We start from the raw sequence: 17,398 nt of genomic DNA, 5'->3' as shown, positions 1-17,398 counted from the left end.
TCACGATAATGCTGCATCTCACCGCGCCAAAGCCTGCACCGAATATTTGACCACGACAGGACTGAAACTTCTCGAGCACCCTCCCTACAGTTCAGACCTTGCTCCCTGCGACTTTGCACTGTTCCCGCATGTGAAAATGAAGCTAAAAGGGAGGCGGTTTTCCAATGATGAGGCCCTTCTACGGGCTTGGGACAACGAGTGTGCTTTACTCCCTAGTGAAACTTGGCAGAACTGGTTTAAAGATTGGTTTCGGAGGATGGAGAGGTGTATTGAATGTAGAGGAAATTACTTTGAAAAAATTAAATAAACAAAGCTGTATTGCAAAACTTTCCTAGTACCCTTTGTATAAGGGGATAATGGAGAAATCTAACCAACTCTTAAAGTACCTAGAAACCTTTGTCTGATCAACGATCGCCAGCATGGATTCCGTCAGTGTCGATCCACTGGTGATATTCTGGCTTACGTTACCCATTTATGGACTAATTCAATGGAAAGGTTCGGTGAAACCCAAGTAGTTGCTCTTGACATCTCAAAGGCTTTCGATCTTGTTTGTCATAAAGGTCTTCTAAACAAGCTTCCATCTTATGGTTTTCCAACTGTTTTTAGTAATTGGTTATCCTGTTTTCTCTCTGATTGCTCACTGAGGGTGATGGTAGATGGCTCTCTGTCTTCTAACTTCTCCACACTAATGCCGGTGTCCCCCAAGGTTTAGTTATTTTCCTCTTGTATATTAATGACCTTCTTCCATTGACTGGAAATCCTATCCATAGTTTTGCCGATGATAGCACATTGCATTCCACTTTCCATTTTGAGAAACCTTGCCCTGCTCAATCAGCTTCAACTTCTTGAAAATCTGCTACCAATTCCTTAAATGCCAATCTTCAGGTAATTCTCCAGTGGGGCAAAGTCAACTTAGTTGATTTCAGTCCTTCTAAAACTCAGTCTCTTGTCTTATATCTCGCAAAAAGGATTTTTCTGCTCCTATGCTTATCTTTAGTGACACTCTGATTTCTAGGCAAAATGATATATCTCTTTTGGGGATTACCCTGACTTCTAATCTCTCTCTTGGCACAAGCACATTACAAATATTGCTTCCTCTGCATCTAAAAAACTTGGTTTTCTCTCTCGCTCTCGGCATTACTTTTCTTCCAAACAGCTGCTCACTCTGTATAAATCTCAAATCCACCCTGTCATGTAATATTGTTCCCACATCTGGTGTGGTGCTGACAAAACCTCTCTCAGGCTTCTTGATTCCATTCAGAAGAGGGCAATTAGGTTAATTAATGATTCATATCTAACAGAGTCTCTCCACTAGCTGTCTCATAGACATACTGTTTCTGCTGCATGCCTCTTACACATATTCTTCCATTAGCATTAGTAGAGGCATTTCATGCAAGAAAGCAAGCTTATGCAGCATCAGCCAAAAAAAAAAAAAAAAAACCCACTTCCACTTCACCCCTCTGTTCGTTCGAAATACCTGTCCAGCTGAGCCTTAAACTTATTTAGGCTATCAACTTCCATGACAAGGGATGGAAGTCTGATTTCCGCACATCTATCCTACATCTGTCTTTCCTCAATTTGAATTTATGCCCTCTCAGGTGATTATTCTGAGCGAGAGGAAGAATCCCATCAGCATTGAGCATGCTCAAACCATTCAAGGCTTTATACACCTCTATCAGATCACCTCGCTGGTGCCTAGTCTCCAGACACTGTAATTCGCAAAACTTAAGCCTTTCTTCGTAAGAGCAACCCTTTGTTACATTCACTAATCTTGTTGCCCTTCTCTTTACTCGTTCCAGTAGCTCTACATCCTTCTTGAAATGAGGCCTCCAGACCTGTATACAGTACTCTAGGTATGGCCTGACCATTGCCTTATACAAGGGAATAATCACCTCCTTATCGCTGCTAGAAAAATTCCTATATATCATTGACAATACACCATGAGCTACTCTTGCAGCCCGTCTCCACTGCTCAGAGAACTTCATATCTGCCTGCACAACCACCCCCCAGGTCCCTTTCATTCTCTACCACTGTCAGTGTAGTACCACAGAGTTGATACGTTGCTCTGGGGTTGCTGTTTCCCATGTGTAGTACTTTACATTTGTCTATGTTAAACTTCATTTGCCACCTCTCAGCCCATCTGCTCAACCTTTCCAGATCCTGTTGCAGCAGCATAGTGTCAGTAGTGTCCTTGACAACCCTGCCTACCTTTGTATCGTCTGCAAACTTCGACATTAAGCCTGGTATACCATCATCAATATCATTTATAAATACAGAAAACGATAATGGACCCAACACTGAACCCTGAGGGACTCCACCAATAACACTAGTCCATGACGAGCAGTGTCCATTGATTACCACTCTGTCTTCTCCCCCTCAGCCACCCCTTTATCCACAGCAGCAATTTGCCTCCAATGTCACACTGCTCCAATTTGTGTAGCAGTCTTCCATGTGCAACAGTATCAAAAGCCTTTCTAAGATCCAAGTATATAATATCAAAATTATTTCCTGCATCCAGTTCTTTTGTGACTGCATCATAGTATCCAATCAAATTGGTCAGGCAAGACTTCCCCTTAACAAAACCATGCTGTGTCCGAGCTATAACTGAAGTCTTGTCTAAATGATCCTGCAGTGCTTCTTTAACTAGTGCCTCCATTAATTTTCCTGGAACAGAAGTTAAACTCACAGGTCTATAATTACTTGTGTCAGCCTTTGATCCTCCTTTGTGAATTGGGGTCACATTTGCACATCTCCAGTCTGTGGGTACCTCCCCTGAGTCCAAAGAAGCTCTCGTAATTATGGCTAAGGGTTTGCTTACTTCCTCTGCTGCCTCCTTTAATATAACTGGATAGATCCCATCCACACCGGGTGCCTTTCTTGTGTTTATCTTCAACAATTTCTCCTCCACTTTACTCTCAGTTATTACAAGATTCTCTGGCTTACTGCTAGAGTTGAATACACCTCTGGCATTCTCCTTCCTAAATAACTCCTCATGTGTGAATGGGCACTGTTCTTCTGAATTTGCTTCTATAATTCCCGCTCTCTCTTTGAAAACAGTCCGAACACGTGCCGCCACCAGCCAACATCCATTTACTGTCCAACTTCAAACTCATAGAACCAACTTTTCATCTTCCTCGTTTATTTATTCAACTGCCGTTTTCTGGAACAACCTTCCTTCATACGTATTTCTTGAAAATTAATCTACAGAAGTTCAAGTCCAATGTCAACAAATATCTTCTTTCGTCTTCTCAACCTGCAACCCAGGCACGGTACTAAGTACTATGGGTTCTAATACCTCTCATGTTTGGAGTTTACATAAAAAAAAAAAAAGAAGTGTTTATGAAGATATTAAAGATAAATATGGCGAACCCCAAGCCAAGTTCGTGGTAAGCAATGGGTGGTTTAATAGTTTTAAGCATCGCGCTGGTTTCCAAAACGAAGTATGTGGTGAAGTTGCCAGTGCTGACTCTGCAGCCTCAGAGAAATTTTGTGATGTGTTGGAAGAAACCCATTCTAAATCTCCACAGCACTCAACTTCTGTAGTGGTGTGCTTATCAGCTGGAGAGTTAATTCTGGTAACGATGCTCAAAAGATAAAACTTCCTGACGTTATACCTGTCTCCTCTCTCTTTTTGTAATTTTGTAGACTGTAATTTTTCCTGCACACAAGATAAAAAAAAATTGAATAAATAATTCTATTTACACGTTCGCCAAACATTTCTTTTTTGATTCAATCAGATTTGCCAGTGCTGAATAAGTTTAGGGAAATTCCAACTTACATAAGTTGGGGAATGGCTCTATGGAGCCACCTTCACATAATATCACAACTAATGAAGAAAGCAAATGAATATAAAACACCATTATGCCTGGCATTTGTGGATTATAAAAAGGAATTTGATTCCATATGGCATAAGGCAATGTGTCTGGCACTGGAAAGACAAGGCATAGACACCCCATTCATTATGATTTTGAAGAAAATATATTAGAATGCTACCTCCTTTATTAGACTATACAAAAAAGGCAGTAGCAAATTTAAAACTGAGAAAGGAGTTCGACAAGGAGACAGAATATCTCCAAAGTTTTACTGCTGCCCTTGAGGAAACTTTCAGAAGTTTCTACTGGTTGCAGAAAGGAGTCAATGTGAATGGAGAGTACCTAAACCATTTAAGATTTGCAGATGACATTGTCATCATAAGCCACGATCCCAAAGAATTAGAGGAAAATCTTAATCAGTTATGCAGAGTTAGTAAGGATTTTGGATTAAAGATGATTGTTAGTTAGTTAATTATTTGGTTTTTAGGAGCATTAGCAACTAAGGCCATATTGCTCCGGGATATGCGGTGGTCATTCCCTGACCTTTCCCCATCCTCCGTATTTGGTAGTGACGGGCTCGAACCCCAGTCTAATCAAGAAGCGTGTGCTACGCACTGCTGCTCCTTCCCTCCTTGCTATGGGGGCACTGCCAGATTAAAGATGAATATGGCTAAAACAAAAGTAATAATGAACAATTATGCCACAGAAAGGGATATAATGATTGAAGGAGCAGTAATTGAAAAGGTGAATTCATATACTTGTCTTGGACAAGTCATTAGCTGTAATAATTATAAATGGCTGGAAGTTGAGAGAAGAATAAATTTCGGTTGGATAGCATTCAGGAAATATAGTCACATACTGAGGAGCAATATCCCAATTTGTCTGAAACGTAAAATAATGAACCAATGTGTACTTCCCACTATGAATTATGGAAATGAAACTTGGGGGCTCACCGAAAGAATGGAAGAGAAGCAAAAAACTACACCAGGAAGAATGAATGAATGAATGAATTATATTAGCAATCAGACTATTAGATAAGAAGAAAAATGCATGGATTTGGCAACAAACTCAAGTAAAGGATAATGTTATCAAAACTAAACAACTGAAATGACTTTGGCAGGAAACATAAATTAAAGACACGATGAAAGATGGACTAAGAAAATAACAGAATCGTACCCAAGAGGAGTTGAAAGAAAACTTGGAAGACAGCAACGGTGAAGAACAGGTGAAATTCAAGAATTAATTGTCAGTAAATGGATGGCCATTTACACAAAACAGAAGGAATGGAGAGGCCTTCATTCTGCAGTGGATTGAAAATGATGATGAAGTGGAAATGGACATTGAGATTGGATCCGTGATCATGTATATTTGTGAATTGAACAAAGTGTTTCTAGACTATTATTCTTGTATTATTTCATTATTATTATTATTATTCTACTATTATACTTTCATTCTGAAGTCATCTGTACTCTAGACCTGCTATAGGTGTGGTAGGAAAGAGCACGAAACTTAATGTTAAATTGTAATAATTTAAATTTTCTATTCAAGTTTACTTCATCTCTACAAAAGTCCCATATATCAAATTTTATAAATTAAATTTAAAATATAAAATTACATTAGCCTATTAGCAGTCCCATTGAGCTAATATTACTCAAACTATTCATCCAGTTATAAAAATAAGCATGCAATGAGAACAGCATAAACTATTTGCAAAAAAAATTTGGAACAGCAAGAAATAGAACTACTAAACACTTCAGCAAAGTATGGAAGTTTGTCTTAATTGGACAAACTTTAGTGCTTTGCTGACGTTCAAAATAAACATGTCATTTCAGTAGTGCATATGCACTAGTATTTATTCTTTATACGAGAAGTTTTTCTAGAAGTATATCTCTTCACTTTTAAATTCAAATCATGCCTTTTGTGTAAATTAAAATTTTCTGTGTTTTAATCTAACAATTGAATCAAGACACAAGCATGGCCACTGAATTACTTTATCCTAAGCTTTTGATATATTAAAAAAATGTCCTACTTATTTCAGATGTTCATTATTTTTTTGCAAGGGGTTAAAGTTGTTCCAGGCACTCCAGCTCCAGTCACAGAAACAAAAGATGCCGTTGAATTTTGTCAGCAGTACGGTCTTCCAGTTATTTTTAAGGCTGCCTATGGCGGTGGTGGTCGTGGTATGAGAGTGGTCAAAGACATGAAGGCAAGTTTCTTGGATCATTAGTTTTTTAAAATAATTTTCAGTCTTTTTTTCTTATTTACAAAAAACATTACTCTAATAAAATGTACATTTGTTATGGAAAATTCTGAGATTAAGATTGACAATAATTCATCCCTTCTTTTTACTTTTTCAAATAGCTTTTCCATATCTAAGTAAACCTTATAAATATTTTGGTATTGCTGCTTATAGTTGCATGTCACAATTTATGCTAGTCTTTTTAAGCTGATCAGTTAAATATTTTTTCTTTTTATATATGTAAAAAAGGTACATGTATTACTTAACATGATTTTGGCATAAACAAGAGATAAATGACATCAAATTAAGCACAAGATTGAAGCTTGGCAGTTCAGTAGTGAAAAATTGTGATAAAACAAACTTACGCAGCATTATCAAAAAAAAAAAAAAAGAAAAAAAGAAATTTGCACATTACCTTCTAATAATTTGTCTAGTTCTTCCATAAACTTATTTGAACTACCCACTACAATGAAACTAGATGGAAGTTTGTTCCAACAATCAACTGCCCGCTGGCTGAAAGCAAATTTATACACATCTGTCCTGCAATTGTCCTTCCTCAATTAAAATCCTCCCCTACATATATTTTGTCTGAACAAGAGAAAGGATGCAATCAGCATTTAGCTTACTCAGTCTTATTTATAGCCTAAAGCACCTTAATCAGATCTCCTGCAGACACCTAGTTTCCAACACTGCAATTTGCAGAACTGTAGCCTTTCTTGGTAAGAGTACCCTTTTGTTTGCTTCACTAATTGCATTTTATTTCTCTCTCTGCACCCATTCTAACAGATCCACATCCTTCCTAAAATGAGACTTCCAGGCTTGTTTGGAGTACTCGAGGTGTGGCCTAACCAGTGCCTTATACAATGGAGTAGTCACTCCTTATTCCTACCAGCGAAATTCCTGTATATATGAGTATAAATTCAGGATATTCAAGGCAAACAGGAGCAAACATGTGAACCCCTTAATCTCACAGACTATGCAGCTTATAAGTGCACATCTTGTCCATGAATTATTGCAATCAAAAAAGATGATTCTTCACCAGACCTACCTGCTATCCTAATCATACATTAATTAGGAAATCCTTTTGCTTCGGGTTCCATAATATATAAAGAATATTGTCACATCCGAAAGAAACAACAGCTACAGCATGTATGTTTCCCCACATTAACAAAAAATGCTGTTCAGAAGTGTAAACTCACATTATTGTAGGCTTCTGCATTAGTTGTTTAATCAAGAGTTGATGCTCATTCATTTTGTTGATAATGCTCGTGAAACTGCTATGAATATTATTATTATATGGTATGTGCAAGCCTGAGGCTTATGCTGCATCAGCCAAAAAAAAAAAAAAAAAAAAAATTCCCGAGTTACCCTGAGAGAAGAGAGAGGAACCAAGAAAGAGAAGAATGATGATATCCAGCTCAGAACCCTGGTGTGCCAAACCCATACTCACCAGATGTGATCCCCTGGGGTTAATATGGTGTAAACTAATGAACCACACAAAAGAATGCTTTAAAGAAAAAAAGTTAATTGCCAATATTTAACTGGAAAAAACTTCAATTGTGCTGCAGGTAATTCCAATTGTTAAGACTAAATTTGAGGGACTCTCAAAGGTTTTTATTTATTTATTTTTTAAATTGGCATTCCCTGCCCATAGGTTTTTACATAATGTCAGAGAGAAATGGGGGAAGGATGTTTATAAGAGATACTTGTTTTTGTGTCAAATGTAACAGCCACAAAATTCAAAGGCTTCTGATATTGGAAAAATATGCAAAGGACAGGAATATTTCAAGTGATAGGATATTAATGTTATACGACCAACTTAACTTTAAGGGATGTGTAGTAAAGAAGGTACTAAAAACTAAACACTTTTGAACCATATCTATAGCAGTGTTAGGAGCATTATTAATAAAATGAATGAGCATCAACTGCTGGTTAAACAACTACCATTAATATAAAATAAGGTTTGTTTTGGTTTGGTTGATGCTAGCAGAGATAGCATCTAAGGTCATAATGTGCTAAGAATGTTTCCTCTCCTTTTTAAAATGATTAATACTTGGTAATCAGGGGATAGGAAAATAATTACAAAATATCATAAAGCAAAGTCAGGCTAAACAGAATGATATAAATTAGTCTTTTTTTTTCAAAAAAAAATTCAGAAACAGACATGTCGTTATATAAAATTAGCCTGAGTGTAATGTTGCATGATATGTTTGGTGAGACAAATGGAGACCAGAGTGAGTAATGCCAAAAACAATGCACATGGAAATCACACACAATATTCACATAAAGGGAAATTACTAGACCTCAACAAGAAAGGAATGTGAGGTAACTGTGTCCATCACAAATTCAGGCAAAAATGAGTTTACATGACTTGCATTGACTATTGTAAAGAGTAATTTACAGACCTATAAGTTTGACTTCTGTTTCTGGGAAAATAATGAAGTCACTGATTAAAGAAGTAATGCAGGACCATCTAGAGAAGAATTCAGTTATTTGATAGTCATAGCATGGATTTGTTAAGGGGTGATCTTGTCTGACCAATATGAGTGGATACTATGATTAGTAACAAAAAGCTGGATATTAATGATAATCTTGACATCATATTTGGATTGAAGAATACCTTTTGCTATTCCACATAAAAGACTGCTGTATAAACTGGAGAACTGTGCCATTAGGGGCAAGTTACTGCTACGGATAAAGGAATTGTTGAGTGGGAGAAGACAGAGAGTGATTATCAGTGGGAACTGCTGTATTTGGACTAATGTTATTTGGGGAGTCCACTAGATTTCAGTGCTGGGGGCTCATTGTTGTTTTCAGTATTTATTAATGATACTGATGACGGCATCACAAACATTAGGTTTAAAATCTACATCTGCAGATGATACAAAGGACAGCTGGGTGGTTAATTACAGTAATAGGGTAAGCTACTGCAACAAAATTTAGAAAAATTAGGCAGATGAGCTAAGATGTTATTGTAAGAGTTTGAAAACACAAGAGCTTTTTTTTGTGAAAACACAAAAAAAAGATGTGTTTTTTTTTGTAGGTTTCTTAATGTAACTCATGTTTTGTTAGATTTTTTATCAAATTGGATTTGCTGAATGAAATTAAACAGTACTAGATTTGCAGAGTTAGCAAATTTTTATTGAAAGCTGAAATTGCCACTGATCACAGGGTGGTGGATTTAATTAGCTAAGAGATGGTAATGCATAAGATGTGTGTGCGGCTGATTCACAGTCTAGCAAGCAGTACTTCTCCGCAATTTTTTTCTGATGCTGGATTCCCATATTTGTGGATTAGGTTTTATTTCATATACAGTAGACTGTCGAAATAATGGCACCCCATATAGCAGAATTTGAGCTAATGGCACATTTGAGATCAGATGTTTACATACAGCGCAGGTGTCTTGCAGTGACAAAAAAAGAAAACGGCAAGTCACATGATTACTGTATTTGTTTACGTTTGCCATTGTCAAAGTGAATTCTGTACTGATATCACGGATTATACCACCGTTTTACATTTATTTTAAATTTAAAAACCCCTCAATATGGCTCCTAAAGTTAATAAACCTCATACAGAGAAGAATAGAACAACATTAAAGCTTAGGGACAAGTTGATATAATCCAAACTATTACATTAGGGTCACCGAGAATGTTAATTCATATACCCATGTGTATTGTATCTGTAAATCGTGTGTGTTCTCTGGTCCATTTGCCTGTTTTGCTGGACGAAAAATCCCAGTTTCTGTTCGGGGGGGACCTTGCTATCTACGCCTGAGTCAGACCAACTCAGCCAAGAAGTGAAAAGCCCATGAAAATTTGTCGTGTCATCGATGGGATTCAAACCCAGGCCTCTTCAACCCAGTGTGGGCTGAAGACTGTGACGATACCACTGTGCTCCTGCACAGACTAAACTTGGATACAATTAAAAAAAAAAAAAAAAAAATAGAACAGAGAGAAAGCAGGAGTGTATTAATGGCAGAAAATAACACTGGATCTTTAACATGTTTGTTTTTAATGCACAGTTAATAAAATTGCATTCTTAGTTCCTATTTCTTATTTAACCTCATTATTTCTGGATTAAATATATTAAAAATAAATCTTTCTAGATAACGAAAAAATCAAAATAATGGCACCTTTATTCTGAAAGTCTACTGTAATTTATTGTTAGTTTCTCTGTGCCTGTTCGCCTTCATAATAATTGTTCTAAAATTAGTGTAAGGAACTTTTTTTTTTTTTTTGTAGTTATGATGCTGACTTAACTGCATTATATGCTTTGTCATTGTCTGCTATTATAGTGTGTCCTGGGATCCAACAAAGAGTTATTTCAGAGCAATTTTTTTTCATAGAGGTTGCTTAGAATGCCAATTTTCTATAGGAGAAAATGATAAGAAGGATGTTTACTCCATATGGCTGAGATGGCACTGAACAAATCAGAATATATTAACACAGACAGTGATGACTACTGACATATTTCATTTAATGCAAACTGTATAGCATATAATTCTGCAGAGAGTATGCTGTTTTCAACCGGAAGGTATTTGAGACTACATGTGATGGGAATACAGATGCTGCACCTACATCTGACCAGGACACAAAACCATCATTATAGATTGAGTTTCCCAGTGTGTTCTGAAGCAAGACTAGCATTTAGCTGTTATATGTTGAATTGATATTTTTTTGACCAGAGAGCAAAGAACAGATCAACGTCTAGCTCATGTCTATCGCAGCCGACCGGGCTAGCCAGGTGGGTAAAGTGCCTGCCTGGCAACCCAAAGGTCGCGGGTTCGAATCCCCCCTCGGGCTTGGATCAAAGTACTGCAAACCTTGGGAGGTGCATTATGACCACAGAAGCCGATGTGTCAACAACTACCAAAAAAAAAAAAAAAAAAAATCAAATCTATCGCAGGGGTAAAGGCATGTTTGTGTATTCCTCAGTTTTGTCAACATCAGTTTTACATTTAAGTACTCTTTCTTGTGATTATACCCCAGCAGGCCTACGTTTGTTAGGCTTAGATTCACAGAGTGTTACCTAGAGGTCGGTTAGTTGAGACATAGCCAACAGTGGTGGGATGAAAAGCTTATTTTGGTAGCATATTGCCTGAGGTAGGCTTTGTCTTCTAAGGTAATGCAGGGGTAATGTGCTTCTATATACAAGCTGTGAACTGGCAACGTTCTGCAGGCACCTAGTGCAGATCGAAGGGCACTGTGTTGGATGGTGTTGAGAGATGGTAAGATACTCTTTCTAGCTGAAGCATATAATATAGCTCCCTAGTGTAATTGTGACCAGATAAGAGCATGTAAAAATTCAGCAGGTAGGTAACACGTTTACGAAAATTTAGTTTGGCATCTAAAACTAAATCTAATAGTCTTATGGAATTTGTAATGGGTATTTCTGTGCCTTTCATTCTTAAGACAAGTTCCGAGTGAAGAGACCACAATTTATAGAAGTGTATTGTTGAAGCTTTTTTGCATCAGTAAATCGATAGTCATTGCATTTTGTACAGTTGCCAATTGTAGTTGTCTTTCACTGGTAGTCATGTTCAATGAGGCGCCTCCGTAGCCAGGTGGGCAGGAGCAGCAGTGCATAGCACACGCTTCTTGATTAGACCGGGGTTCGAGCCTGTGACCACCAAATACGGAGGATGCGGAAAGGTCAGGGAATGACCACCGCATATCCCCGGAGCAATATGGTCTTAGTTGCTAATGCTCCTAAAAACCAAATAACAAACATGTTCAAAAAATTGATAGGAAATAGCCAGATTGTCTGCATACATATAGCTTGCTACTCAGCTGGAATGTCTTGAGTTTTCTTACTGGTACATAATGTAAAAAGAGTTGCACTTAAATTGATCCTTGAGATACTCCTTGTATGTGAATCGTGGAAAAAGGCAATCTGGAATCGTACTTGAAAGGTCCTGAGATGGAGAATATTCTGAATTAATTGAGGCAGATTACCTCTCAGTTTAAGGTTGTATAAGTGTCCTTGAGGTTGTCACAGACATTCTCTCAGATATGCCAGATAAGCTGTACTTGCTACCTGGGAGTCTAAAACGCTGATGGAACTGATATTTGGCTGGTTTAAGTCAAGTAGACCCAATTTCGGCGAAGTCCGGATGGTCTGTGACAGCCAAATCCTCTGCTTGCACCTTCACGATGGTGGGACTTGTTAGTAATCCTGGGTATAACCTCCATGCACAAGCATACTGTGAGTGACCACCCAGGTATGAACCAACGTTAAGCAGTGGTCGAGGTGTGCAGTCCCTCTGTGTTACCAGGCAATACTAGGTGGTATTATGATGTTTGAACAATTGTCCTTTGTTCTGGGAAAAAAAAAAAATAATAAAATGCTACCAACTTTTAAGGTAGGCAATTTCGATGTCCGAAATTGCCTACCTTAAAAGAAAGAATTAATCGTTAGGATTCCATTGCACGCACGAGCACATACTCTCATTGCCATTCGTTACATTTAATATGTTTAAAACGTTCAGAAGTCATCATTTTATCATTATCAACTTCAAGTTTATTTGTTTTTTGTTTTTTAAGGTGAGTAATAATTTAAGGATTTAGAATTATGTCATAGTCAGGAAGATGTGTCTGCTGCCATGCTATTATGATTGGTGGTGTTGAATGTACCTTGCAGCAAAGAAGATACACACCTTTTGGTGTTTCTGCAAATATATTCAGGATCAGTCTGAAATGGTGAAATCAAAGAAAATTTATAAGTTTTCCCAGATACAAGAAATGACAAAGGATTCAATCTGTACTGGCTTACAACATGGTCCTTGAGGTTGTCACAGACATTCTCTCAGATATGCCAGACAACTGTACTTGCTACCTGGGAGTCTAAAACACCGATATTCAGGAGAGATTCAAGTCAAGTGAACCCAATTTTGGCGACGTCCAGACACCCACACCACATGGAGGAATGCCGCCTCTGTGTTACCAGGCAATACTAGGTGGTAGATGACTCTCATCAACCGGTGCAATACCACTACTTTACTTATTGGAGGCTTGAAGTGGTGGAACTCATGTTTAGTCTCCAGAGCTAAGTTCTGTTCAACCCTTCCCCACCTCTTCCATCATGCAGTGTGACTGATGACTTTTGAGGTTATGATGATCTCAGATATGCCAGACAACTGTACTTGCTACCTGGGAGTCTAAAACACCGATATTCAGGAGAGATTCAAGTCAAGTGAACCCAATTTTGGCGACGTCCAGACACCCACACCACATGGAGGAATGCCGCCTCTGTGTTACCAGGCAATACTAGGTGGTAGATGACTCTCATCAACCGGTGCAATACCACTACTTTACTTATTGGAGGCTTGAAGTGGTGGAACTCATGTTTAGTCTCCAGAGCTAAGTTCTGTTCAACCCTTCCCCACCTCTTCCATCATGCAGTGTGACTGATGACTTTTGAGGTTATGATGAACATCATGGCGAGATCCAATCTTTCTTACATTTCGAAGGTACAGCTCTAAAACGGTTTTCGCAGGCTGGCTGCTAGTTAGCACACTGGGCCGAACCTATTGGTAATTCTTTAGGAGACTTCTGGATCAGCTAGTGTATAATCTTGTTACCTCTACTCTGCCAGATAGTGACTGGAGGGAGTCCGAGTAGTGTGTATGCGGGGGGGCATTGTCGATGCCACATTATGTCAAGGATTTGGGTATATTCTTACCATGCGTGTGCCCTATCCAAAAATTTCATTATTTGATACAGCATATCACCCCCCTCCCACTTTTTCTTACTATTGTATAAATCACGAATTGTCAAACTGATAGAGTAAACTTATCTGTGAAAAGATCTAAACCTCCCAAACACTTCCTCGTTCATTTCACGAATATACGTGGTCTCAATTCTAATCTCAATGATGTCCATTTCCATTTGAAGTCCGCCAAACTCCATGTACTTTTTCCGACAGAATCTCAGTTATTGATTGAATCAACTACTGCTCATCTCACTTGCCCAAATTATTCGCTGTATGATTACTTTCGCCTCAAAGGTGGTACTTGTGGATATGTACCGCCTTTGAGGCGGTACATGTGCATATGTACTGCCATATGAACAAGTGCATATGTGCACTTGTTCCGATATTCCCTGTCAGACTTGGTAATTTGGAATCTCCTCTTTTCAATCTTCTCTGGCTTAAAATCTCTCTACCTCATTGTGTCAAATTTATCTGTTGTCTCTACCGTTCTCACAACTCCACTAATCACTTGGAGCTCTTTGAATTCCTCTCTTTGCAACTTGACTTTCTCCAGTCCAACTTTCCTAACAGCAATGTAATTTTCCTTGGTGATTTTAATGTTCACAACTCCAGATGGCCTCTGTTTTCTAGTCACACCGACCCAGCTGGTCGAGATGCTGAGGCTTTTGCAATTCCTAATGACCTTGCACAGATTGTTCATTTACCTACAAGAATACCAGCCAATCCTAACCATATAGCCAACATGCTTAATCTTTTTCTCACAAACAACTCTTCTAAGTACACAGTCGAAGTGAGTGGTCCTTTAGGTACCTCTGATCACAACTTGGTGAATGTCTCTTCTCCAATGGAGCCTTTATCTCATGGCTGTTCCCAACCTCGTACTGTTTGGCATGACAAGAATGCAAAATGGGATGACCTGCGAGATTTCTTTTTCTTTGTAGGATTACTGTTTCAAAATTTCTGATGTCAACATTTGCTCAGATCGTGTCAGTGAAATTATTCCTTTATTCCACACTCCACTTCAAAAGCTCGTCCTTTATCTAAACCTTGGTTTTGCAATTAATGTGCTAAAACTGTTCAAGAGAAGAATGTTGCATATCGTAATTGGCTTGTTTCCAATTCTTCAGTTTCATTATCTGCCTACACCAAAACTTGCAACAATTGTAAAGCAGTCATTAATCAGTCCAAACTAGATTTTGAACAGGCTAAGAATAGAAAACTTGCTTCTTGCCCTAATGGTAGCTGAGCATTTTAGTCTCTTGCCAAAGCTATTGGCCACAACTTTTGCTCATCTCTGCTCCCACCTCTGTTAAAACCAGATGGCTCTGTCACTTTAGTCAAGTATAAAGTTGACCTGCTAGCATCCCATTTTTCTTCTAACTCGTGCATTAATGATCTTGGTAAAACACTTTCCACCATTCCCAGTATGCTTCATTCAATGCCTCTGGTGGTCTTCCGTCAAAAGGATGTCAGGAGGATTTTGACGAATCTCGATGCTAACAAAGCTCCAGGTCCTGATGGTATTTCTCCAGTTCTCAAAATCTGTGCTATGCCAACTGGAGAAGAAATATCTTTTCTGTTCCAAAACTCGATTGGGAAAGAAGTTTGCTAATACTTTTCACTAAAGGTATGGATCTTTCTCCAGGTTACTCTTGGGTCAGTGTTTTTGCAGATGGTAGAAGTAAATCTAATTCAAGCATTATGTTTTGCCTTTAAGTTTAAGTGCTTTAAATTATTCAGCACTATTTTCCTTGGGAACATTAAGGAACTCCCATTCAGAAACAACACTCTTTAGAAGTGTCTCAATTTCTGTGTGAGGGTTACAGAAATTGGAAGGCCTCCAAAGGTTGTTTGCTTCAGGAACTGCCTGAATGGCTGTGATGAAATTAGCATTAGCATTAGTAGAGGCATTTGATGCAAGAAAGCAAGCTTATGCAGCATCAGCCAAAAAAAAAAAAAAAAAAAAAACCCCACTTCCACTTCACCCCTCTGTTCGTTCAAAATACCTGTCCAGCTGAGCCTTAAACTTATTTAGGCTATCAACCTCCACCACAAGGGATGGCAGTCTGTTCCACCAACCAACCACCCGCTGGCTAAAGGCAAATTTCCGCACGTCTATCCTACATCTGTCTTTCCTCAATTTGAATTTATGCCCTCTCAGGTGATTTTTCTGAGCTAGAGGAAGAATCCCATCAGCATTGAGCATGCTTAAACCATTCAAGGCTTTATACACCTCTATCAGATCACCTCGCTGGTGCCTAGTCTCCAGACACTGTAATTTGCAAAACTTAAGCCTTTCTTCGTAAGAGCACCCCTTTGTTCCATTCACTAATCTTGTTGCCCTTCTCTGTACTCGTTCCAGCAGCTCTACATCCTTCTTGAAATGAGGCCTCCAGACCGGTATACAGTACTCTAGGTGTGGCCTGACCATTGCCTTATACAATGGAATAATCACCTCCTTATCCTTGCTGGAAAAATTCCTGTATATCATTGACAATACTCCATGAGCTACTCTTGCAGCCCGTCTGCACTGCTCAGAGAACTTCATATCTGCCTGCACAACCACCTCCAAGTCCCTTTCATTCTCTACCACTGTCAGTGTAGTACCACAGAGTTGATACGTTGCTCTGGGGTTGCTGTTTCCCGTGTGTAGTACTTTACATTTGTCAATGTTAAACTTCATTTGCCACCTCTCAGCCCATCTGCTCAACCTTTCCAGATCCTGTTGCAGCAGCATAGTGTCAGTAGTGTCCTTGACAACCCTGCCAACCTTTGTATCGTCTGCAAACTTGGACATCAAGCTTGATATACCATCATCAATATCATTTATAAATACAGAAAACAATAATGGACCCAACACTGAGCCCTGAGGGACTCCACTAATAACATTAGTCCACGATGAGCAGTGTCCATTGATTACCACTCTCTGTCTTCTCCCCCTCAACCACCCCTTTATCCATAGCAGCAATTTGCCTCCAGTGTCACACTGCTCCAATTTGTGTAGCAGTCTTCCATGTGCAACAGTATCAAAAGCCTTTCTAAGATCCAAGTATATAATATCAAAATTATTCCCTGCATCCAGTTCTTTTGTGACTGCATCATAGTATCCAATCTAGTTGGTCAGGCAAGACTTCCCCTTAACAAAACCATGCTGTGTCTGAGCTATAACTGAAGTCTTGTCTAAATGATCGTGCAGTGCTTCTTTAACCAGTGCCTCCATTAATTTTCCTGGAACAGAAGTTAAGCTCACAGGTCTATAATTACTTGTGTCAGCCTTTGATCCTCCTTTGTGAATTGGGGTCACATTTGCACATTTCCAGTCTATGGGTACCTCCCCTGAGTCCAAGGAAGCTCTCATAATTATGGCTAAGGGTTTGCTTAGTTCCTTTGCTGCATCCTTTAATATAACTGGATAGATCCCATCCACCCCGGGTGCCTTTCTTGTGTTTATCTTCAACAGTTTCTCCTCCACTTTACTCCCAGTTATTTCAAGATTCTGTAGCTTACTGCTAGAGTTGAATACACCTCTGGCATTCCCCTTGCTGAATAACTCCTCATGTGTGAATGTCGATGCAAAATATTCATTTAGTTTGTTAGCTACCTGAGCAGGATCATCAACAGTTGACCCATCAATATC

At 38.7% G+C, this 17,398-nt stretch overlaps 1 protein-coding gene across 5 annotated transcripts in view; it reads left to right on the top strand.

Moving 5' to 3' along the window:
- Positions 1–17,398, top strand: part of PCB (Pyruvate carboxylase) — a 593,745-nt gene that overhangs the window by 123,688 nt on the left and 452,659 nt on the right. For all 5 annotated transcript variants that reach the window (XM_090389678.1, XM_090389679.1, XM_090389675.1 and 2 more), the window contains one exon: positions 5,873–6,018. In XM_090389678.1, coding sequence (XP_090245804.1) covers positions 5,873–6,018 — 146 coding nt within the window. The remainder of the gene's footprint in view (positions 1–5,872; positions 6,019–17,398) is intronic.

This window comes from Mastigoproctus giganteus, chromosome 2, assembly GCF_048544385.1.
Source record: "Mastigoproctus giganteus isolate SK-2022 chromosome 2, ASM4854438v1, whole genome shotgun sequence".
Classification (NCBI taxonomy): Eukaryota; Metazoa; Arthropoda; class Arachnida; order Uropygi; family Thelyphonidae; genus Mastigoproctus; species Mastigoproctus giganteus.
The sequence above is the reverse complement of the archived record's forward strand: the minus strand, read 5'-3'. Positions and strand labels throughout refer to the sequence as shown.